General features: G+C 40.1%; 1 protein-coding gene across 5 annotated transcripts in view; it reads left to right on the top strand.

Annotated features, from left to right (window-relative positions):
• The window catches only part of SLC2A9 (solute carrier family 2 member 9), a 121,695-nt gene that overhangs the window by 25,252 nt on the left and 71,112 nt on the right, over positions 1-25,331 (top strand). For all 5 annotated transcript variants that reach the window (XM_062636374.1, XM_062636373.1, XM_062636372.1 and 2 more), the window contains 4 exons: positions 3,375-3,473; positions 9,764-9,924; positions 15,526-15,650; positions 16,980-17,125. In XM_062636374.1, the coding sequence (XP_062492358.1) occupies positions 3,375-3,473; positions 9,764-9,924; positions 15,526-15,650; positions 16,980-17,125 (531 nt within the window). The remainder of the gene's footprint in view (positions 1-3,374; positions 3,474-9,763; positions 9,925-15,525; positions 15,651-16,979; positions 17,126-25,331) is intronic.

Here is a 25,331-nt window from a genome sequence, read left to right as displayed (position 1 = left end):
CGCCGCCGAGCCCTTCTCCGCTCGGAAAGTTGTTGGTGCCGGTGCAGGGGAGGCCGGCGGCGGGCAGAGCTAAAAATACCGCGGCGGACGAGCAGGGACCCAGAGGACGGGCGGAGGGCAGCGCCGGGGCTGGCGTGCCCGGACGGGGCAGGCGGCTGGAGGAGGGAGCGGAGAGGGCGCAAGGGCTTCACCGCCCGTAGCGGCAGATCCTCGGGGCAAGGGCAGACCCTTGGGGAGAACAGCGGAGTTTTCCTCCTTTGGCACCACCGTGTCCCTGGGCACACCTGCCAGCAGCGCCCAGCGGCCGCTTTCCGGGCTAGAAGTTGCCTGTGCGCTGAGTGCTTCCGTAAAACTAAGGGATCCGGGTAAGGTGCTTCAATATCCAGCTTCCCAATATCAATAGAAAGTCTTAGCAATACCTGTTTAAGAATGTTAAAACTTCCTTATGTACCTGTGCAATGTTTACTGCTGACAGTTGTGTTTAATCTGAGCTAGGGGTTATAACTAGCTAGCTAAAGTACATTATTCTAAATGGTGTTTTGAAAACTGAAATGCAACCTGTCACGCATCTAAAAAGAAGAAAAAAGGGCAATTAGTAGCCTACACGAATGTTGCACTGCATGCTGAACAAGGACGGGAGCTGTGGAAAACATCTTCCAAAGCACTGTGCCCTGGGATCTGTGGTAACACCAAAACTGTGGACTTTCACAATTAAGCAGTTCTCAGGTATCTGGAGGTCTCTGCTGTGAACTGACAAGCAGCTTCCCTGACTGAGCGCTGGTCGCTGTGGTGGCGGTCACACCTACCTGCCCTTGCGCTGACGGCAGAGACGTGTGAGCACACGGGTGGCGGTGAAGTTAAGCAACACCTATGAGGGAGGAGTGGTTGCCGCCTTGTTTCCTGGTCCACTGTAAAGCACATAAACGCTTTTCACCACCACCACCCCTTTCCTTTTGTTAACGTTGCCACAGGGTTAATATTTTTCTTAAGCAACAGTTTGATTTCTTTTTGTCATTCTTGCTTCATTGTGCTTTCGTCTTTCATCTGCCATTGCTGGAATCTGAGCAAACATTTAAAATAGCGTATGAGGGAGCAGGTCATGGAGAAGTTGAATTTCGTGTTCCAAGGACTGTAAAACTCTGAATCGAGTAAGTCCGAGGGTTTCAGCAGCAGGCTCTATACTTGGGAAATTCTTGGTAGTGAAGCAGGTTCTAAACCCAGCTGTTTGCAACACTAGGAGATAAAATGGATACGGGGTTTCTAATTTGGCAGCACTTCAGTGATTTGTCCTGCATTGTCTTTCACTTAGCCTCATGTGCGTATAATGTGCTGTGCTGAAAGGTTTAAGCATTCACTGGAGTTTTTAATAAACTACAGGCTATATGATCCGAACAATTTTGTTTGCAGGATTTTTCTGATGGGTCTAACTGTTGGAGTAGAGCCCTTTAGCAATATTGCATCAACCACACAGCACTTGTGAACTTGTGTTTATCATTTATGAACCCTCTGAGAGCAACCTAGTAGAACTCCAGGAATATTCTCCTCAGCGTCCTTGGTTCAGCATGGTAGCAATTTCTCCTAAGTGTAGGAATGCTTGCGCATAGTAGAGAAATAATGGATATCTAAATATGAAGTGTTATCTCCAGAAGTAAATGAATCCTTATGTTAAAATTTCTGCTTTTCGCCACTGAAATAACAGTGCAAAGCTCTGTGTGTGTGTGTCAGGTTCCTTTTAAGAAGCTGGCTAATAACAATAAGTTGTATTTGGATTATGCAGTGAAGTCAGTGGGATTTCTTACACAAGGCTTTTCCCTGTGTACACTTCCTCCTAACCTGACTGGGAACGCGCTGGTTAATGAACTGTATAATCTCTTAAAAAGTTCTCACATGGTGTGGAGATGTTCAAACCACTCAGCTGTCCCACAGGGCACATTTGGAGCCCCCAGGAGCAGCAGCTGCAGTGCACAGCAGACACAGTATGTGCTGGGATGTACGCTGTGGTCCCTGCCCTGGCACCCGGCTGTCTCATCCCTTCTTCACAGATCTCTGGTGACAGTGTGGGACATGTTAACAACCACTGGGTGTTCACTTACCCAGCTACCCCTGTGAGGCTGCTGGAGCTTGCTTCAGTTCATTGTCACTGCACATGTGCTGTGTGTTAGCTACACAAACCTACTTCATGCTCCAGATCTTCCAAAGTGGCAACACAGCTTTGTGCCGTTGACAGGTTGCATTGACTCATTAACCTGTTGTCTGCTGAAAGTGATATATCTGAAGCTGAGTCTAGTAGGCCTGCTTAAGCAAGTCATTCTCCTTTTAAAAGGATTGAGGCCTCAGTGAGTGATGAGGCTGGGCATAAAATGTCATTGAGCTGTGCCTGAAATTCTGAATTCTTAGCAGTTGGTTTGGTTTTTAATTCAAATATGTTAAAAGCCATCTACTTCAGTGTATTCAGAAGTCAAGAAAGGTGATCTGTCTTCCCTAATCTACAAAATGACGTTTACAATCAACCAGCCACAGTAGCGCAAACTTTAACATCTCTTGGGAATGGCAGTGATTACTTCTGCCAGGCTCCCTAATTCAGAAGGAGAAGTGGCAGAAAGTTAATACCGGAGAAGGTGGAAAGGACCCTTATATGCAAAATATTTCAAATCAAAGCATTGACCAAATCAATTCTACCTTTCATTCAGCAGCTGATGTGGAACAAGGAATTCTTGGCTAAAAACAGGATGAGAGGGATGGAGGGAGGAAACCTGAGAGGGTAGAGGTGTCTGGGGAAAAAGAGCAAATGTCATCTCCACTGGAGAACGTAGGTGCGTGGCAGCAAATTACAGTTGGAGACTTGCATTTGGGTTACAAAACCTAGTTTGTGGGCAAAGTTTGAATTTTTTTGTCACAATTTCACTGATCCCTATACTCATGGGAGAGGAAGGCATGCCATTTCACAGGTTTCCAGCTAAGTCAGGTCTACCCACAGGTAGGTGGTCTACCTGTTGCGTCAAATATATGCTACTCCTTGTTTTGCTGTGTTAGTGATATGTTTCCAGCAGTTTCCTTCACTGAGAATATTCTTCTCCAGCATTTTCCTTTTTGGTATGAGGGCTGACAGATGCTTGCAGCAAAACTCTGTGAAGCTGAAAGAAGTTCAAATGTTTGCTTACAACTCCTTAAATGTTAACTGAGATGCTGTCACTTAAAATCTACTGATCCTTGGATTGCAGCAAGAGGAAGTATTTCAGGTTGTTATTTTGCAGAGACATCTTGCAGGAGGTATGCAAGGTAGCGTAAGGAGTGTCTAAAACCTGAGGTATGTTGATTTAAAGTGTTGATTTAAAGCCTACTAACAGTGGCTGCGTCTTTTCTCTGTTTTTCAGAATTGGTCTGGGAGTCTTATTGTAGCCTCCTTAACTGGTGCTTTTGGGTCGTCTTTTCTTTACGGTTACAATCTCTCTGTGGTCAACGCTCCTGCAGCGGTAAGTGACTGTCAGAGCTGGAATTTAGTATCAGCAGAGGGCAGCCGTGCCCAGCTGGTGTGCGCTCATCAGCACCCTGCTTCTACATCCCTCCTCGTGTAGCAGAAGAGGTTAAATCTCGTACAGTAACTCTGCTTTGCTGAAAGCTTCTTTCCACTGTCCATGAGGTTTTCACATAAGAGTTGTCAGGAAACTAAATGCTGCTGTTGAGGTGAGCAGGTACACATGCTTTGCTTCTCATTCTTCCCAAACCCAGACTAAACCCAAATCTTGCAAACTTTTGAGGAATAAGGTGTTTTTAATAGTATTTCTTTCTGACTAGTGAGTATTTAGTAGCTCTGTGCACGTTCAGCAACTTCTGTTCACATCATTAAGCTCAGAAGGGTTGCACAGCATTTCATTTCTACAGTACTGATATAAATAATGCCTCTGGCTTCCTCTTAAATAATGGGCCTCTTTGCCTGCATTTTGTGGTGTTGTCTTGTTTGATTATGAATTCAAAACTGCTGTGTTGACAACCCATTGGCTGCAACATATGGAATAGATTTGATGAAGAGAGTACTATGAAATCAGTGTACAATATCTGGAGGGTTTTCATTTCAATACCAGTTATCACAAATAAAGATGGGAACATTTTGTTTTTACAATGGCTGTCTAGAGATGCTCTTAATTCAGCCAAGCACATCAGTAAGCAGTTCAGTGGAGTTGCAAGCAAGACCACTTTGAAAAAGTAGCCAGTAGCCAGGGGAGCTAACTGTAGAAATCCCATTCAAAATAGTTCCTATCCAAAGTTATGCTCCTTCTTTTATGGAAATCTCTTCTTAAAATGTGGTTACATTTCCACCTGAACAGGTTGGTCATATTAAAAATGCATGCAATATTTATGCAAATAATGAAAGAAGACTTTTAGTTTGCTTCATATGGGTATTTTATTTGGTAAACATACGACCTTAAGGACTAGGAAGAATCTCACCCTGTAGGAAGTTTTAATTGTCCCCTTCATGACTTCTTGGAATTTTCTTGAAGTTCTTGGTACTTTTTGTACTGGCAACATGGGGTTAAACAGATGGAATATTTATTCTAGTGCGGCACGTCTAGGCATCACTTTACCTTGCAGTCATCAGAAGATAAACACAGAATCATAGAATCATAGAATGGTTTGGTTTGGAAGGGCCCTTAAAGATCATCTAGTTCCAACCCAGTGCCATGGGCAGGGACACTTTCCACTAGACCAGGTTGCTCAAAGCCCCTTCAGCCTGTCCTTGAACACTGTCAGACATGCATGAGCATCCTTCTGTAGACTGTTGGGTATCTTCTGCCCCTGGTTACTTCAGTACAATTCCTTTTGATGTCTAAAGTCTTCCAACCTTACTGTAGGACTGTATGGTGCTTTAAGATGTATTGAAAAAATGCTTGACAATGACTGTTGACAAAAGCATGGGATGTTTTCAGGATCCTGAAGCTGAACACATTAGCACGATGAATAAGCTGGAGTGGGGGTTTCATTTAAGACTGAAGCATTGAAAAAATGTTAGTAAATTCTTGTGTACAGTATCTTTTGGTGCTGCAAGTTGTGCCACCTCATCAGACTGCAGGGAAATGCTGCAGCTCTCACCAGTGAGAGGTCTTCTCGTAAGGTGGACTCAGTCCAACTTCCTTTCTATTTTAAGGGGGGAATAAATTGCCCATACTCTGCTCAGAGCACAGATCGCTTCCCACTTAGTCCCCTACTTTTCTGTGAGAAAGAGCAGTAGCCCACTGCAGGTGTGCTTCCCCCTGTGCACAGTACTCGCCCACACCAGAAACCCAGAATTAGAAGCCTCCATGGGCTTGTTCAAAGAGTTACCAGAGTTTATTTAAAAACATATGGAAGCATTTGGCAGTAGGAAGACAAGTGCTTTAATTGAATACAAGCTGAAGCTGTCTTTTTCTGAGCTGAATTTCTAAAACTCATTTCATGGACTGATTGTGGGCAAGGTCTGAAGAACAAAGATGTGCTCTGTGCTCTGTACAGGAAGTGAAATCTCTGCTATTTACTGCCATGCAGTGCTTGCCCCCTTCCTGTGGGCAGCTGCAACTCTGAATTCCTTTGAGAGCTGATAAAGGGAAAGGGAGGCTATTGCAAATATGTGTGGCCTGCTGTGTCAGCCAGTACCATACTTGTTATTGTGTGTAAGTGACCTTTGTAATTAAGGGTAAGACAAATAAAATATTTCCATTATTTAAAGTATATCCCTTGTATATGTATATCCTTTATGTTCCCCTCATATTTCCCACCATACCACTACTACTTAAATGAACTGAGGCAGGAGAATATGAAATACTGATATCAGTTGGCTACCTTTCCTTGTAGGCTTTGGATAGGAACTAAAATTTTTTTTATACAGTTTTATGCCATTAGCATTGTTCAGACAATTGGTTAAAATCCCAAAGGAGCCTTTGTGCAGAATTCCATGGATTCAAATTTAGTGGATTTGTTGGATCTGATCTGTTTTGTTTCACGTGTAACTCCTCAAAACCTGTATGTGCTATTAACTTCCCATTTACTGGCAGTGGGAATTCAGATGCAAGTGATGTACATACCAGCACATTTATCTGTTACTAATGAGTGTTGTAGTTTGTTCTTTCTTTAATATTTGCTGTTATTTGATGTCTCCTCTGAGTAACAAAGCTATGCTGAGAAAATTAGTCATAACACAAGAAGAGAATAATTTGCATACTGTTTGTAGCCATTATCGTTAGCTAGAAATGTTAATTGTGTTCTAAAAATGTTTTATTTTAGTATTCATTACTGTCAGAAATTAATTTCAAATAAACAAGAAGGTACCCGAATCTAAATATAATCTATGTATTGGTGTGGAAGAGATAAAATGTATTACTTGATATAATGGCAGATTAATTTGGAAGTTTATTGTGAGCTTATTCTAAATGGACCATGCACCAAATTGACTTTTTGCTCTGAATTGTGGGTTTTTCTGTCTGTTCATATGGAAACATATAAGGTAGGATTGGAGAAATATCACTGTCCTCCTTTTAATTCAGGGCATAAGACACCCACTAGAAACTTGATAGAAGGAATACAAGAAGTGCCATGTTCTACCTCCACCTTTTTTAGGTACTTTGCATGTGGAGAGGTGATGTTTCCAACTGAATAAAGTCCTCATGTTGAATAGTCTGTGTGTCCAAGGCTGGAATACCTAAAGTCTGAAATTCCTCATCTGAACAGGGAAAATGTGGTGTTAGGCCGATACTGCTGAGTCCTACCCCAGGATAATTTAGTACCTGTGACATGCTGGAGGACGACCTGAGAAGAAACTGGGGAAAAGTGCCAAGGTTACACTTTGTGGTACTACAGAGCTTGTTGAGTAGTAGTAACACAGACGGGTGAGAGTGTTACACAAGTGTGGTGTGCCCTTCTGCAGTAGTGACCACCTGCCACTGCATCCTCCCCAGAGCATCAGACACCACAGTGACCTCAGAGCTTTGCTTGATTTCAAAATGGGAGGAGCATAAACATGAAGAGGCTTGACTAAAGACGAAGTAAATAGGAGATGTCTCTACAGGTGATACATGTTATACTGGAGCTATGGCATCCTTACCTGTTACAAAGATGAATAAATGGTGGTGTAATTAAAGATCAGGGAAGGGAAGCTGTTAAAAGGCATTCTTCAAAAAGCTGCAGTTGTGTGCATGTCAGGAAGGCAGAAAAAAGAATATAAACTTCGGGACATTGAAGGCTAAAAAAGTGAGCTGGCCCTGGATTTTGGGTACTTTGAGCAGGCACAAAAAATGTCCAGACAAAAGGCTCTGTGATATAAGGCTGGTAGAAGGAAGCTAAAAAAGGCTGTTCAGAAAATACAAGGATAGGACAAGAAACCTGAATTAATGTTTTGAACTGGAAAAGTCTGGGCAGGTCCCACACTGGAACCTTCTTTATAGGGGATGTATTGGAGATAAGTTAGTAATACTAATTACTGGAATAAAATTCGTGCTAATTTTGTGTCAGGTTGCCAAAATAGCTGAACATCTGTTCAAGACTGAAGCAATAACTCAAAATATAGGCTTCATATGATAGTTCAGCTTATTTTTAGATAGCCTCAGTAACAGAAAGACTGAGAGGGTTACTGTGTCTTTAAGAAAAGGGTAGTTTTTAGGGGTAAAATTTGGGATATATATGCTAAGAATTAGTAATTTGTACCTGACAAACTAGCAGAAACTGTAGTAGGAAAATGAGAATCTGGGGAAGAGCTGGAATGGTCTTTGCAGAGGAAAACTGTGACTCAGGCATCTGTCAGAGGTCTTCAGAGATTCAAGAGGCACTTGGACTTTCTAAAGATATGGTGGAAGGGCCCATGTGGAGGGCTGTTAAGGAAATTAATCTGCCATGGGTGAAAAGTGTAGATCTTGATAGCTGAAGAGCTACAAGATTGTCTCAGGTTTTAAGTTCTGAAGAAAGCCAGCTTGTTTGGCAGATAGATTCATATCAGTCTGATTTCATGTTTGATAAATCTTTAATTACTGAAAATAAATTGCTTACTTTGTTTAACAACCTGGTCTTTGTTCAAAAAGCAGCTATGTAAATTTGAAGAGAAGATATAATATACTTAGAAAAATTATTTGGGATTCTTAATTTTAATGGTGCCATGCAACTAGCTCTTTTTGACATACTGTAGGCTATCAAACCAACTGCTGTCAGCTCTTGCTTTCTTCCTCTCTCAGTTATTTGTCTTGGCTGTAAACTCTGGTAGAAAAAGCTCATCTTTCATTGCTTGGCTTAGTAAGTCCTTGATTTTGTGTGGCTGCCAGATGTGGGAGTGTCTTAAATACAATGCAGAAGTGGAAACAGCCTCCCTTCTTCCACAGTCCATTAAAGCTAATTGTTTTCAATTCACTCCATCTTTTTTTTTCCTAGCGTTATGCTGAAGAATTTGTGGAATCACTCACTTCTGCAATAGTGGCCCTTTGGAAAAAAAAGACTAGTGAGAAGCACTTAGTTTTGAGCAAATCTGAGACCTTAAGGTCCTTTCCAACCCTAACTGTTCCATGATTCTATGATTCTATCTGCATTCTGGGATTGAAATCCAAAGTAGAGGTGATAAATGTTCTTTTACGGTGAGCACAGCGCAGAGTTTTGCTGAAAGGATTCCTAATTCAACATCTTTAAAAATTTTCAAGGGACCTCCTAAGTTACATGTGAACTTCCCCCTGCTCCCTAAACCTATAGGCATATGGGAGTTGGTGCTGCGTCCTGTAAAACAAGCCAAACTCTTCTCTTGACATCAGTCATGTTGCCACCTGGACATCATGTTGCAGGAGTTGATTGTAACTCATTTCCTTTTCATTTCTGCCAATTCACCAACTTCAAGACATTTTTGCCTCTACCTGCTACTGGAGCCTGCCTTGCCTGCCATCCTTGCCCTCTTTAATCCCAAGTTACATATCCATGATAAAGCAGTAAAACTCCTTGCTTTTAGCATGACTATTCGTGATCTTTGACTAACAGTAGGTAGCTTTTAAGAATTTTTGCATGTTCTTCCTCTTTTAAAGTCATGGCAAATGCTAGGCAGTACAGTTTTCCTTGGCTTGTCCAAAAGTCTGTTGCACTAGGATGTGATATGTCACCTGGCTGAGGTTAAGAGTGTGTAGGTGAGCAGTGAGGGGAGCTCAGCTGATATGCAGTATCTTGCCCCGCATGAGTGGCGTGACTTTGTGGAGTCACCCTTTGAAGAGATTCAGAAACCTCCAGCCATGGTCCTGGGCATGCAGGTCTAGGGGCTCTGCTTCAGCAAAAAGGTTAGAGAAGATGACCTCTAGAGGTCTTTCCATCCTCAATCATTCTGTAGTTCTGTGTCTGTGTCCTCAGGCCCAGCTCTGGCTGAAATGCTTATATATATGTACACAGGAAAGCTAAAACAGTCATTAGTGTTGAACCAATAACCTAAATGCATCATCCTTGCATCATACGAGTTTCTCTTTTATAAGCTTCTTCTACGTTCATATCTACCTGTGTTTTTACCCCCCACTTCTTTATGACCTCCATGTACTTAAACTTATGTTACGCTTTTAATGGTTCAGTCAGTCTGTATTGCAATTATACCTAAAAGTGAGGCCCCATTGTTTGGAGGAGATAAATAGAAGAGTGAGGGTGATTCCTACAATCAAGCTACTGAATGTTTTTCTGTGTTTTTTTTTTGTTTGTTTTTTAACTGTTTCATTTTTTTATTCTGTTTCTCTCAGTTATGTTCTTAAAATGCAATTTTTTACATGTATCCTTATGTACTTTTTTTCAGTTTATCAAGAAGTTTTACAATGAAACTTGGGAAAGAAGATATGGCTTCTCGGTTGATGAAAGCACACTCACTCTCCTCTGGTCCATAACTGTTTCTATTTTTGCCATTGGTGGCCTTGTGGGTGCCATTATTGTTACCCCAATTGTGAAGTTCTTCGGACGGTAAGTGCATTGGAAAACTTGTCTTTTCTAAACCAGTTTCTCTTTTAGTCTCTCTGGAAGGCTTTACTTTTCTTTATAAAAACCCTCTTGTCGTGATTTAAACCCAGCCAGACAGCTTGTTCATTCACTTTGCCCCCTTCTTGACCTCCCCCTACTCCCGGAGGGCTGGAGAGGAGAATGGAAAAGAATGCAACTCTCCCGGGTTGAGATAAGAACAGTTTAGTAACTAAGGTATAACACAAGTCACTACTGCTACCACCAATAATAATAATGATAAAGGAAATAACAAGGGAAGAGAATACAACACCTCAGCACCAGCTGACCAATAACTCCGCCCCCCAGCCAGGCCAAGCACTGAGAGATACCTCCTCCACCCCCATAGTCTACCAGTCCTTCCAGGTAACTCTCAGTTACATCCTGGGCATGATGTGCTGTGGTATGGAATACCTCTTTGGTCAGTTTGGGTCAGGTGTCCTGTCTCTGCTTCCTCCCAGCATCCCGGCAGGATGCAAATTTAAACATCTTCAAATTATGAAAGCTCTTTGCTAAAGAGTTCCAAATTTCCAAGAATAAAATTAGTACCTTTCTCTGTGGCCTTGCTGTGCATCATTTGAGAAGCCATTTGCTCTGAACAGGCAGTGGGTTGAGACGTCAAGGAGGTTGCATTGTCAACAGTGCAAAAGGAAAATACCATAAAATAGGAAAAATTTCACACAGGATCAGCAGATTCTAGTTTCACAAGTCTGCTGAGAATCTTATTGTACGCAAATAAAGCTATCAACACATTTCATTGCTTCTTAGCAACATCTGAAGAACTAAACTAGGATAAAGTTTGTGTTTGGTCTCCCCAGAGCCTGGGGATGCCTTCTCTGTTCTATGCAATGCACTATTTGACCAAGTCTTGACCATAGGGCACATGAGCATTTTAGCAATTTTTCTTCCAGTGTGTGCGTTTTTGCTGCAGGTACTGACAAGATATTTCTGACATTTCTTTTTTGTTGTTTTTGTTTCATACAGTCTTCCAAAGAGAATTTAAAAGTTGTGTTTTGGGTGGTTTTAGTTTGTTGGGGGTTTGTTTGTTTGTTTGTTTTCAAAAGCTATTATAACATCCAGTTTAACTGCTCATCTGGCTCTTCCTTAATTGTAAATTCTGTATAATTTGATAATTTTTGCTCAGTTGAATCATAGAATCATAGACTAGTTAGGGTTGGAAAGGACCCTAAGATCATCTAGTTCCAAACACCCTGCCATGGGCAGGGACACCTCCCACTAAACCGTGTCAGCCAATCACTGGAGAAAGGTCATCATGGAGGCTTAAATATAAGTATCGACCTCCACTATTCTTATTTTTCTGTTCTACATTTTGACTATTTCCATCACTTTCAATTGTACTTTACTAGGCTTGTTTGGCATTGTCCCAACTATTCCATATCCCATTTTTCACCTCAGAGAATATATTTTCAGGTTCTTCCATTTCATGTTTACAGTAAGTCAGTATTCTCTGCTCTGTAAATCTATTACCCACTCTTCATTTATTCTGCCCCTTCACCTCATAATTTGATTTTCGAGTCTTAAATATTTTTCATAGTGACATTATTATCTTTAGCGTTGCAATTTCTTCTCCCAAATCATCAATTTGCCGTTTACACACTTCTTAACTATATGAAACTATGCCTGACTCAGACTGATTAATTCCTGGAATTGTCGCTGAGTCTTTATTAAAAAATGAAGTAAAAAATTGTTTCATAGAAGGCTTGAATTTTTGGTGAAGAGTAGAATAGCTTTGTGAGCAGGTTTGTTAAAGTAAGTGTTGGCTGATCTCAGTCATATATATACCACTTTGATTGGAGCAGGTCATATTTCTAGGGCAGAGCTTTAAATCTTACAGACTCTGCCTTTGTTTATTATGTTTATCTCTGTTAAACCATGAAAACCCTCTCTTACGGATGTGCTGTACGAGTACTTGATCAAACACGGGAACAGCAATCCCAGGCACAGCTACAGGTTGGGCAGAGAAGAGATTCAGAGCAGCCCTGTGCAGAAGGACTTGAGGGTGCTGGTTAATGAGAAACTGAACATGAGCCGGCAGTGTGCTCGCAGCCCAGAAAGCCGGCCGTATCCTGGGCTGCATCAAAAGGAGCGTGACCAGCAGGTCGAAGGAGGTGATCCTGCCCCTCTACTCTGCTCTTGTGAGACCTCACCTGCAGAATTGTGTGCAGTTCTGGTGTCCTCAACATAAAAAGGACATGGAACTGTTTTAACAAGTCCAGAGGAGGCCACTAGGATGATCAGGGGCTGGAGCACCTCCTGTATGAAGATAGGTTGAGAAAGTTGGGGCTGTTCAGCCTGGAGAAGAGAAGGCTACGTGGAGACCCCATAGCAGCCTTCCAGTATCTGAAGGGGGCCTGTAAGGATGCTGGAGAGGGACTCTTCATTAGGGACTGTAGTGACAGAACAAGGGGTAACGGGTTCAAACTTAAACAGGGGAAGTTTAGATTGGATATAAGGAGGAAATTCTTTCCTGTTAGGGTGGTGAGGCACTGGAATGGGTTGCCTAGGGAGGTTGTGAATGCTCCATCCGTGGCGGTATTCAAGGCCAGGTTGGACAGAGCCTTGGGTTAGTGTGAGGTGTCCCTGCCCATGGCAGGGGGGTTGGAACTAGATGATCTTAAGGTCCCTTCCAACCCTAACTATTCTATGAATCTATGATTCTATGATTTCTGATGAAACTTTAATTCTGTCATTTTCCTATTTGTGAGTTTTAGACAAAAAGTTTATTAATTCAGATACATAATTAAAGTTATTGTAGCCGTGGAAGGCACATAGTCACTAGGATTCTGTTCTGGCTTCCAGAACTATCTAATATGGTGAGAGCAAATGACAATCTTGAAAATCTTTAAAACTTAGCTCTATTTGTGTCTAGCTGACGGATGAACTCTGTGTTTCAGCTGGAATGCTTATAGAAACTGATTTCTACTGGGCACGTGGCTCTTAGGACTAGTTCAGGTTCAACTTGGGGGATTTGCCTTAGTTTACTGCCAGTGAGCATAAATACTTAATTACTGATCTGGTACTGGGAAACAAGACACCGTTCCTTCCACTTTCGCAGGCTGAACATCACTCCAGCCTCCTCTCCTCCCTCTTGGTACCACGGCAGGTCATTCTCAGTCTCTTCCGTGAGAGAACGGGCAGTGACGGGGTGGGGGTCAGTGCGTAGCAACTTCTCTTTGCCAGTCCTTGCTTTTCATTTTCCTCCTATGCTCCAACATGGGTCCTCCATGGGCCACAGTCCCTCTGGGGATGTACATGCTCCATCCTGGAGCACCTTCTCCCCCACTGACCTTGTTACTCACTTGTTCCATCTCCTCACAGAAGCCATCCCTGCATCCCTTCACTTCCAAAACCTTGCCACAGATACCCAGTACAATGTTTTAATTACCAAAAATTTTCATGCATTGTATAATGACACCCTAAACAGTGTGTTACTTTCTTCTTGTCATTTTTATTCAGTCTGGCAAGTACAAAATCCTTTGGTTAAATCTTGGTTAGTTAGGCTGTGCTTTTCTGTTCTTTGTTGTATAGCATAAGGGGTCACTAGCCATTTTTTCTAAAAAGATATGTATTTTGTAGTTTTTTTTAAATTAGAGGAAAGTATATCTTCAGATGAATGTATAGCAATTTTTTGTGCTATATGAATGAATATTTTGTTTCTGTTTTTGGCATTATTTGTATCACTTCAACCCTCTCAAATTATCCATTTGAAAAATCTGTTTAAAATGGTAAAATCATCATTCTTGATGTCTGTGTTTTATAGATATATACCTTAAACGAGATGTATCTTATTTTTTGATTCTCAAACTGTGTTACTCATTCAGTGTTCAAAAATCACTAGAAAACAGGAAAATTAATTAGAAATAAAAGTATTAAAATTATCTCCTATAAAAAAATGTATTAATCTGCTGTATGAAGTTGGGTGACTTGTTCAGTGGTGGGATATTTCCAGTTGGTACCTATGTGTTGAACTGGACAAGAATGAGGACTGATGGGTTGGTTTGTTGTCTGTATTGGTAAAGAAAAGGGTAGACAGCCTTTCTGGTCACTCCTTTTGCATGGAAATTACAACATATAGAGATTGAAAATCCATTGAGAATGCTTAAGAATTTAATACCACTTCAGTTTTTTAATAAAATTGGTTTGCTGTGCCTGTGTAGTTTACTATCAAAGTTAATGGATTCTTCATAATTTACATCATCAATGATGTTTATCTTGAGGTAAATTGTTTTTTAAATCAGTTATTTCTTTCATACGTTGTTGTGAGCGAGACTGGAAGCTTCAGTACCGAGTTGTACCTCTAGAGCCAAAACAAGACCGTGCTTAATTATGTGACTGCAAAACCTAATGAAAATGGAGCTCCACTGCTTTACCGTGTATAGACAAGTGAGGTGACTCACAGATGGAAAACATAGGGTATAATCATTCTCTTGCCACATAATTGGGAAAATCATGGTGTTTTGTCCCGTGTTAGATCAATGCAAAGCAGCAATCTCATCATAATGTCCTGTACAGAAGCCACCATATCTCCAGCAGATATCCCTGGGTCTCTGCCTGAGAATCATAAGAATCTTTACAGTTGCTCACAAGGCTGAACCTGGTGATAATGGCTTCTCCAGACACTCACCTACAGGCTGAACTTTAGCAAAAAAGCCACTTCAATCCGTATTCCTGGAGATGTGTACACAGCAGCAGTGATTCTCCGAGTTCTTCGTGGGTTTTTTACTTAAAATTTTCAATAGAGAATCATTGAAGCAGAGCTGTTGATTTTACATCTTTAACCACTGCTCCTCCACGTGTTCATGAAGTGAGAACTTGGATGCTGATGTTTGAATCTGACTGTCAAAGGCCCATGATATCCTACGTATCATTTGTTTCGTGAATTATTTCCTCTGCAGAAGTTGAGACTTATGAGTCACTTTTGAATTAATGAGTCCCTCAAACTTGAGCAGAAAGTTCTGAGAGATGAAAACTAAAGTGCAAACGAGAAATTGAGATGGTTTTGAAAAATTTTCAAAGACATTTTTGTGCTAGTTTTTTTTACAAAATAATAATTTTCAATAAAGAATATTTTATTTAAAAGAAATATCTTTTCAGGTTTTGAAATACCTTAAATATACCTTAAAAATTGGGGAAAAATTATATATCTATATTTTGATTAATTTCAACAATTTTTGGAAAAGGGTTGATTGACTCATGTGAGCCTGAGTGTTTTTTTCTACCTGTACAAGTAGTAAGTAATTTTCCTCAATGTATATTTTCAATATCATGGATTTAAGGATGGATTAAATAACATACATATGTCAGTGTTGGAAAGTTCTCAAAATGGCAAAAAATTTATGTAGCATAAAAACCTCTGTGATTATATTGTCTTATTGCCACTTACAATATATTCTCTGGTTCCTACATAAATACATTTATCCAGAGTACACTTGTTTGTCATCATATATGGAGACTCAAGCATGACACATGAGTTCTTAGGATGTATAGGATAGGTAATTGCTGAGCCTTTGGTGTACATATCTACATAAAAATATCTATTTCTTTTAGGAAATGTACGTTGCTGTTCAATAATGTGTTTGCAGTGACAGCTGCATTGTTGATGTCCCTCTCCTTGCTGGCGGGGTCGTTTGAAATGCTCATACTGGGACGTGTTATAATGGGTGTTGATGCAGGTAAGCTTTTATCACTCTAAACATGTCTGAAATGTTTGCACCATGCATAGTCTTTCTCCTCTCCCGCAGTTAGATCTTTCTTTACATGAAAGAGGCATTCCATGGACTAGCCACACTGATTTCAGTGAGACAAAACAGCAGACAAGGGTTGGGGGATCTGGTGTTTGAACAATGGATTCTAACTGCTTCTGTCCACCCTTTTCCTCCTCCAGCTGTGGTAGAGCATATTTGTCTTCATGCCATGAAAATCCTTTGGCTAGGAGTGTGTACTCAATTTTTTAATGCTGCTTGTTGCTTTGTGTTTAGAAGTCATTGGATCCCATGCTAATATCAGGAGGATTAAGTGGAAGGTTTGTTACATCATTTGCACCTATCAATGCGGTCTTCCTGTGCATGCACTGCTGCGTTAGAATAGTCTTGCAGCTAGCAGTGAGGGTCTCAGCAACTTCACAGATTGCTAGATGGTGAGAAATATTTACCTAATGTGGCCACAACCTTGATGAATTGAAATTGTTTTATGCTCTCAGGGTAATCATGTGATTCTAAACAATACAACGTACTTTGGGTTCTGCATCACCAAGCCCCCTTTCTGGCAAGCTTTGGCTGTGTTGTTAGTAAACTAAAACTATGGTTGTTTGAAAGTGGATGTATATGTTACTTGTAATGTGAAGTTCATGGATAATTTTGGTGCTGAATGATAATTTTTTTCTCATATTACCACCAAAGGACCACACTGGAGCTATGTAAATATTATTAGTGTAGTAACAAGGGTCATGCACTTGTTGTCTCCAGACTTTGAGCACCATTCTCACCCTTATTTTATACCTGCTATTAAGAATTCATTACAGTTGCAAGCTTGTATTGAGAGGAACATCTGCTAATACCATTTTCAGCAAAAACACTTCATCTGACAGTGTCTGCTCTCTCTGCCTGATGCATTGTTTTTATTTTCCTTACCTACACCAGTGTTAGAGTGCTCTTGCTTGCTTTGTGATGAGCAAATTTAAAATGTAAAATCCATTCTCCAGGTTGTTCTCATCTCCAAGTAACCTTTGGTGCTTCTCATCAAATAGCAGCCTACGCACAACATTGCAGATCTGTAATAGATAATCAATTCCATGGTTATTAAATAGTGCAAGAGCAATTAGACATGCAGAGAAGAAAATTCATAGTCTGTGGATAGATATAATTCTGTTCTTTGAGTATTTTTATGCCATTTTTGTGAGCAGATTAACGCTTGAACTCCTTTCAGCAGCTGTTTTTTTCATAGCTGGCATAATGAAAAGGTGATTTGACTTAATAATACATGTGGTTTTTTTTCCTTCATAGGCATTTCTCTGAGTGCCCTTCCCATGTATTTGAGCGAAATATCTCCTAAGGAAATCCGTGGCTCATTGGGTCAGGTCACAGCAATTTTCATCTGTATTGGTGTTTTCACTGGTCAAGTTTTGGGGCTGCCAGAAATATTTGGGCAAGTACGTATTTAACAGATGTTTTCTATGAAAGGACACAAGTATGCTTAAAGTGTTATATTGTCATATTTTGGATGAGTTCCTCACAAAAGTGGAAAACAGAAATACTGGGGTTTTGTTCTGAAGCACTTTCAAAAGTGGTATCTTCTGTATCATTTAAAAGCCTGTATGCATGACTGAGTTTGGTAGATGGGGCAATTAGTTTTAACAGCCTGAGCAGCTTGTGTGTGTGCATATGCAGGTTCACACCAGTAATCCCACTTTCTTGATGTACATTTATTTTTGCTGCTTTCCAGTTTCTTTGAGTGTCATGGAAGTGCCTAAGTGTTTTTGCAGTTTCCATTTGTAAGTTTTCAATGTGAGATAGAACTGAAAAAGGCTTGGTTAGAGTTTATATAAGGACCTGAATAGGAAGACACTTGCTCAATGATCATGGTGCTCCTTGTTATGCACTTCTACTTTTAGACTAGAAGGTGGAAGAACAGAGTTATATATGCCTTTACAGAAAGAGAGATTAACTTGGTGGCCACTGGATGTCATCATTACCCTAAATAAATGAAGTCGAGGCTTATTCAGGATGGCGCTTGGAAATTCTTTTCATCCAAAGATGAATCATCAAGGCGGTGTGGAGGAAATGTCTGCACCAATCCTCTCACAATGAAACCCAAACTAAGAATCCCTTCTGACAGCCACCAAAAGCAGTAAACAGTTGAAGAGTGAGGAAAGCTTGTCCTCCTGTGTCCATCCAAACTCAGCTCCTTTGTAAATACATGATACCATCCTCCCTGACACTTATTTTTGTCTGACCAGCTTGTATTCTGTCCCTTTACCCTTGGACTCGCTTACCATGTTCAGGTCTCCTAAAGGCAAATTATCTGGTTCCATTTGCTCTTTATTGAAGGACTCCCCCCCTCAAACCAATAGATTTTAGGAAAAAGCTTAAAATTGCTTTCAGTGACCTTCATTTTGTGGCTTCTATGGATGTCCCCTTCTCTTACTTGGAAACCTAGTGTGTTACAAACAAGGCTGTTAAATGTCAAGAGGCTAGTTTGATGCCTTAGAATATGTCAGTCCTTATATAGCAGGTTTTGTTGTTTTTTTTTTAAACATATATGCACTTTCAAAGGTAAGGTGTCATGCAAATTCTTATTTTCCTGTAGGTCTTTGGGGTATTTTGAATGGGAAATACTTATTCCTTGGTTTCAGCTCATTCTTGCTCATTTTATTTCTCTTCTCCCCTTCCCTCCCTCCTAATCATCGTCGCTACCAAACTATGGAGGTTGCTATTCTGCTTCTACAACCTGCTTTAGTATGCAGTTAAATAATATTACATCATTAAAGATAGCCATTAATTTACAGAAGAAGAAATACACTTCATCTGTAGAATTAGTTCTTTTCAGGGTGGGTTACCTAATCATGTCAAAGGAGAAAAGTTTTCTCTGGTATGAATTAGCATATTTCCAGCAAATTTATTGGAGCCAGCTTGAATTTTCCAGCTGGGTATGCGGGTGTATTTTTCATTTAACATATTAATAAAATTTAGCACTGAGGGAATACCTCAGGCTGTTTGAAATGTTAATACCTTATGCAGTCTTGTCCCTCTTTGAAGGCTGTATTGAAATTTGTGTTGGTTTCTGTAAGCCAGGATTCTCTTCCCTAGCTTTATGTGGTTCTCATTGAAGTCAGTGGAAGGTTTGCACCAGGGACAGCAGCCACTGCCAGGGGACATTCCAGCAGAGGGTAGTGTGGTAATTTCACTGCTGTTGAAGCTTGGAGGTGGCAAACGTGGTGTCCTTCTCCTGAGTTCTTTGGTTCTTCCAAAACTTTCCCCTCTCCCCTCCCCAGCAAATACGCTGCTCAAATCTCTGTCACTTTGTTCAATCAAGTTCAAAAATAGACATTTGCAGGCTATTTTCTACTTGTAGGTTTCTCTCTGATCTCACAGTTTCTGTTCACTAATGTTCTAAAAGCTTCTTATAATTCCCATATTATTTTTTCTTCCTTCTGTTGGAGAAATCTTTGTTGCATTTGAAGTGAGGCAGGTATTGCAGATCCACAGCCACAGTATTTTGGAGACAGCTATGCATGTGTTACTGATACTGATTTAAGCTGTAACTGGAAAGTAAACTCTTGCTTTCCTCAGAAGCCTGAAGTCATTTGCATTATACTTAAGCCATTCTTTAATAAGCCAACATGTGGTATAATTCTACCTTTGTAAAAATCATAAATTATTTAAGGCAAATAGGGAAGTTGTGATCAGTAGGAGCTTGTTGCCAGTGTCCACCATTCTGCTTAACTGCTTGCACTAGGATGTGGAAGACACCTTTTTAAGTATGTCTAACAATGTTCAGCCTTTTAACAATCATGGCATAAAACCTCACACAGTATTTTTTTTTGTTGCTCTGTGGTTGATTGTTTGGTTGTCTCTGTGAGAATTTGTTGTAAAGAATATTAGTTACAGATACTTGCCTTCTCACATGGTTTCATAACAATTTTTTCCTGACCTTTGTCGTGTGTCTATTACTTGTAACTTGAGCAAATATCTAGGAGGTTATTAACCATACTATCTAAGCAGTGATGGTTTTAAAGAAAGGAGAGGCAAAGGCAAAGTTGGGTGTCTTGCTGAAAGAGGCTCTCTGGAACAGGAATAAACATAGGGAGAGCTGCACGAATGGCTGAGGTCCTGTTTTGTAAGAGGAGATGACAGCAACATTGCTTGTGTGGCCAAGTAAATAGAGGGAAGGGAGAGGGACTAACTGCACCATCTTAACACAAGAAATAAGAATTACACAAGGAGCAGAGAGGTTTAATCTCAAGGACACTACTGCTACAAGGATAACTTTATCAATGTTCTGTGAGTAGTTGCATGCTGAAATTCAGCAACGTGATGTTTGGAACAGACTCCCAGCTGAAGCAGCTTGAGCAGAAAATTCAACTTTTAAATTGAAGCTTGATGCATTTATCTGGATTATATGAGGTTGTTGCATTCAGGGGTTCTGCAGAAGTCTCTCCACAGAAAAGGAAGGTGTTTACATTGGCTGTGGGGCATAGGCTTACAAGCATTTATTAACAAGCTAATTAATAACTTCCTCTGGTATGGAATGCAGCAGTGTTCCTTTAAACGTTCAAGTGTGATAAAAATAGCACTGAGTGTTACTTAAGGCAATTCAGAAAGTCCTTACTGCTTTTTGTGTCAAGTAGTTTAAGCATCCCCAAAATGGTTTTTTAGCAATCTTTTATTCATGAAGTCCAGCCCATGTGAAGCAGGAGGAGTGTGAGCAACCCTAGGTTCTGTGCTGGGGTGGCAAGGCTCAGCTTTGGCTGTGTTTACAGTCTTAAAGCTGTTTGGCTGTCTCCTGTTCCTTCAGCCTCCCCAAGCTTTCTGTTGGAAGTGCTGAGGGTTGACAGTCTTCTCATTTCATTTTAGTACCATCTTCATGCCTGTTTTGCCAACTTACTCTCATTATTCTTCTGGTCCACTGTTAGTTATTCCTTAATATCTTGGGTTTTTTTTTTCCCCCACATACTGCAGGGTATTTCCTTTCTCCTCCCCCCATCACTTGTGATGTTTGTGTTTAAGGTTAGACTTCATCTTCTGTGACAAAACAGACTCTTTAACATCTTGTCCTATATGCCTTTCTCTGTAATAATTCTGGGTTTAAAATTGAAACCATAAGAACAAAGTTATATAGATAACCCAGATGAAATTATGCTTAAAAAAAAAAATTATTTAGGAAATATTTCCTGTTTTTTCTAAAAATGTTTTGGCTGTATTTAATGTGTTGTGTTTTTTTTTTCCTGTGTTTATATGGCATATTGACACGAACATGGAGACTACTACAATTTCAAAATTACAGATGAATTATGACATATAAAAGAGCAGATAAAAGAATCTAATAATGACTGTAAAATCCAAATGAAGGCATTCTTTTGGATTCTGAATATATAGTATTTTATTCTATTTGTCTCCAAAGGTACTAATTTTAGAGTATTGAGTCTGAAGAAGGTGTTCCATTATCATGCAATGCTTACTAAGAGTGATTATCTGAAGGCAAAAAGCTGCAGTCATGACAATGGTCCTCTGGTGCTGTGGTTTGATACTGTCACTTTCTTTCCTCTGTCTTAATTTCCTCTCAACCAACAAATCCTAGCAATGCTTTGTTTTCAAGATTCTGATTCTTGTAGGTCATGGCCTATGTGAAACCACATCTACTGTGACTCCATTGAGGTTTGGGAACTTACACAGTGGTAAAGCTGGCTGGTGATCACACTATAGAGCATGACTTTGAGAGCTGGTGACCTGCTTCTCTCCAGCACCCTGACTGCTGAGAGTACTGTGCTCATTGGCATGTACTACCCGCTTGGTTTAGTCTGCTGTAAGACAGAGCCCATAATTATTCTGGAAGCCATGGCAACTGTAGATGACAATTTGGTGCTGCCCCCCAGGTGTGCAGTGGTGTTATCTGCTGTAATGTGGGTACTGAATTATTGCTACTGGCTACAAGATGATTTCATTTGGGGCATTTTTGGTTGTATAACATGTGCAGCTTTCCATACATCTGACTGAAAGGAAAAACTGATATTAAGATAAGGAGGAACGGTTTGAAACTCACCATTTCTACAAACATTGCCCTTTAGGTGTTTCTATTCCCTCGGTTTCTGTGATTCTGCAATTTAATCACCCATCACATTTTTCTGGCAGATTGCTCCCTGTAAAGCATTGTCAGCTTCAGTTTTGAAAGTTCAAAGTTACAGTTAGTGTCTTGGGGGAATATTGTCTGGCCTCATTCTGGCATATTCCATGTATCCTTAGGTATCTCTTTGTAACTAACTCATCTATTTCCTCCTTTACGTAATGTAACGCTCCAAAGGTATTTTTTACATGTTGTAGACCACCAGGCTACCTGTTCTAATGCTTCAGCTTATTTAGTGCAGGCGGGGTTTAATCTTTCTTTAAATACAGAGGATTTAGTTTATGGATACATTTGCTGTAGTTACTGTGTTCATATTTTATTTTTATACATTGAGTCTCAGTGTTTTCTTCATCTGTATACAGATAAAAAGGGGAGAAAAAAATGTTTCACAATGTGTGTATGTGTTCAGGACAGATAATAGTGGAATTGCTGCCTTTTACCATGTTCTTCTCAGAATTCTGCTTTGATCCCCATTTCACATGCACACAGTGTATAACATTTTATCAAGCTGGAGTTGTTTCCCCTGGAGTTGTCCCCAGTGGCTCTCTGGCTCTGGCTGCTTCTGTGATCCAAACAGCTGTTAGCTATGGGTAGGCCAATGGCAAAATAGACTGTGTTTACTTTGAAACCTTGTTTTATACACTTCAGGTGTTTCTAGGCCATGCGCCCACAAGCTTGTTTAACTATTGCACTGTTTTGTAGTGGATGGGATGTTGTTCTAAAAACTTTGTGTTGCTTGCATCCTGAAAATTATTAGGGCAACCCTTTCTGAATAATCCCTAGTGCTGCCATGTTTCAGGGGCAGAGGGAGGGAAATAAAGAGGTAGAGCAAACAGAAAAACTTTAAAATCCCTGTTGTGTCCATCCCTTGACTGTTGCAGCTACTTTTGGTCATCCTGTATTAAAAAGTGTAATCAAGCAACACAAGGTACAGGAGGGAGCAGCAACAGAGATGGGAAGTGGTTTCTTGAAGCTTGAAGTAAGTGCTGGGTTAAGGCTTAACAGCTTTTAAGGGTAACCCCATGCTGGGTAAAAACTTAAAGCAATGGAAAACAAAGTACACCAGCAACAGCTCAGAATTTGTCTTTAAGTGACACACTGTCTTTGTCTAGATATTCTTCAGTTTTTCTTTAAATATATTTAAAGTTTGTCATATTGCAAAGCTGTTGTGTAAGTGCTTACAGTTACAAACTTTATTAATTTATTGTTGTCTTTCTCATTTATTCAACATGAATTACAGCTGTACCTCCCACTTCTTTTGAGGAATTTGAGCAGCTGTAATGCTTATCTGGATTAGAGTTTACCTATTTTTGAGACAGGAGTTAGCTGTGTACTAACATGCTGATACTGGCCAAACTGTCCTCACTCCACAACTGATTATTTTAGCAAAGAAAGTCTGTTGTGGTACTTATGTAAATTTCTACAGTAAAATCAGCTAAATTTGGGAAAGGACTAATGAACTTCATAGTGACTGTACTCTGTGTCTAGTAAGGATAATCTCTGCGATGAGTCCCTTTTGAGTTAGTTTTTCTTTGCACAAGTGGACCTTGCTAAAGAATAGCTGTGACTCTTTTTGTTCTTTTTCAAAATCAAACTAAGAACTCCTGTAGATGCTATCTCAAACTATTTTCTTTACAAGACCTCTTAAAATTACATTTGAAGTGATAAATAGTTATGTATATACAAAAATGTATATGGGAATGTTTCCTTTTGCTTCACCAAGTCCTTTTAAAAGTATTCCTTCGCTTGCACTAAAATAGACAGTGGAATATGTAGTTGTTCAGCCTTTGCAGTTGAAGGCTTTTCTGAAAACTAAGCTTTGATTTTACTTGTCAAAGCTTCATTTTTAGCGTGTTTCCCCCCCCCCCCCCCCCTTGTTTTTCTTTCTTTTTTCAACTGAACCTTCTTCCTGAGACTCAGATTTAAGGATTCCTTAAAAGCTGTCAGTAAGTTACAGATGAGAATAGAAAGCAATTCAGAACTGCTCTGGGGACATGCAGCCTGCAGCTGGACACCAATGGCAAAATGGCCTTTTGGAGTTGCTCTTGAAATGAATCTTGCACATTAGCATGATAACAAAGTATAAATGAACTGGTTTCCTCATATTTTAATGTGAGGTCTTTTGTTCTATACATTTATCTTCTCCTTAAGCTGTGATAGTGATATTTATCTTTCAAGATATGATGTGAGAACTTATTTCAGAATATAGAACTGAGAGTTCTCATGACATTAGACAGGTGAACTGTATGAAGTATCTTGGAAATGAAAGCAGCTTATGCCTCATGGACGCATGCTGTTTACCAAATATAAAAAGGTGTTTGTAGCTTCCATTAGAGCAGGACAAAAGCTACCACTACTTTAGCAGTTTCCAGAATCACTCGAATCCCCAAAGTCCTGTGTTTGAGCACTTACTCAGGTAACCACCAATATCAGAAGTTTGTATGCCTTTCTGAGCTTGGATTGATTATGTGCATCTGGGTGGAAATCTGCCTGAGCTTCCTGCAAACTGGTACCAGACATGGCAGTTAAGAATTACTTGAGGTAGTGATTTTGCAAATAGCAGCCCTTTCTAAAATATTCTCTGGACTCCTCTCTTATCTAACGATGGGAAATTTCCTTCATCTTTTCACAACAGCACATAAGGCACAGAGTTTCTTATTGCTGAAGCAATTTCTGTGTCATTTATCGAGGCATTTGCACTTAACTACAAGCTATGAGCTGCTGATCAGAGGTTTGGAGCTCAACTCACCAATAGTTCATGTAGCCAAGGCAAGCTGCTGTGCAGCCACATGGCCAGAGATACATGGCCTTGCTGGTGCTGACAAGGGTACAGAAACACTACCAGGACACCCTGTGTTGCTGAAACCAGGTCACATATTTGTAGTTCAAAAGTACCCATGGGAAGAGAAGCTCTATTCTGTTACACCACTCCTGTTAGTGGGTGCAGTGGTTGTTGATATATTTGTAATGGGGATATTAAATGAGTTATATTGTTTATATCTATTGTGGACCAGCTGATAGTATGTATTTACTGGAGATACCAACTTTTTATTGGTTCCTGCAGACAGACACAAAGCTACTTATTCATCCTTTTTTCTGTACAGAACTTATTAAGTAATGCATGGGAAAACAGCTGTGAGTCTTTGTATTTGCAAATGAGTTTCAGTCCATTAAAGCTGTTCTGTGAGACTTCAATTCCTGAAGTTTTAGGAGCAACACATGACTGGTTTGCCATATGTAATATTCAAGTGTTGCAGTTTTGTATTGGGAAGGAAAACATCCTGCAGGAATGGATTTGGCTGAATGTGGAGGTGTGATTATAGAAAAAAGGGCACTATGAAGTTATATGTATATATTTATTTTTAGACTTATTGCTAATCGACAGACTTAGTGATAGATCATCTAATGTTTGGATGAAAGTTTATCATCAGTGGGGACTACTTTCTCATAGACACTCAAAACAGTGCCCACCTAACTTCTGAAAAGATATGATTTCTGTGTAGCAGTACTTTGTT

Source organism: Pezoporus occidentalis, unplaced genomic scaffold (assembly GCF_034315485.1).
Source record: "Pezoporus occidentalis ecotype Australia unplaced genomic scaffold, CSIRO_AGI_Poc_V1 ctg48, whole genome shotgun sequence".
Taxonomy (NCBI): Eukaryota; Metazoa; Chordata; class Aves; order Psittaciformes; family Psittacidae; genus Pezoporus; species Pezoporus occidentalis.
The sequence above is the reverse complement of the archived record's forward strand: the minus strand, read 5'-3'. Positions and strand labels throughout refer to the sequence as shown.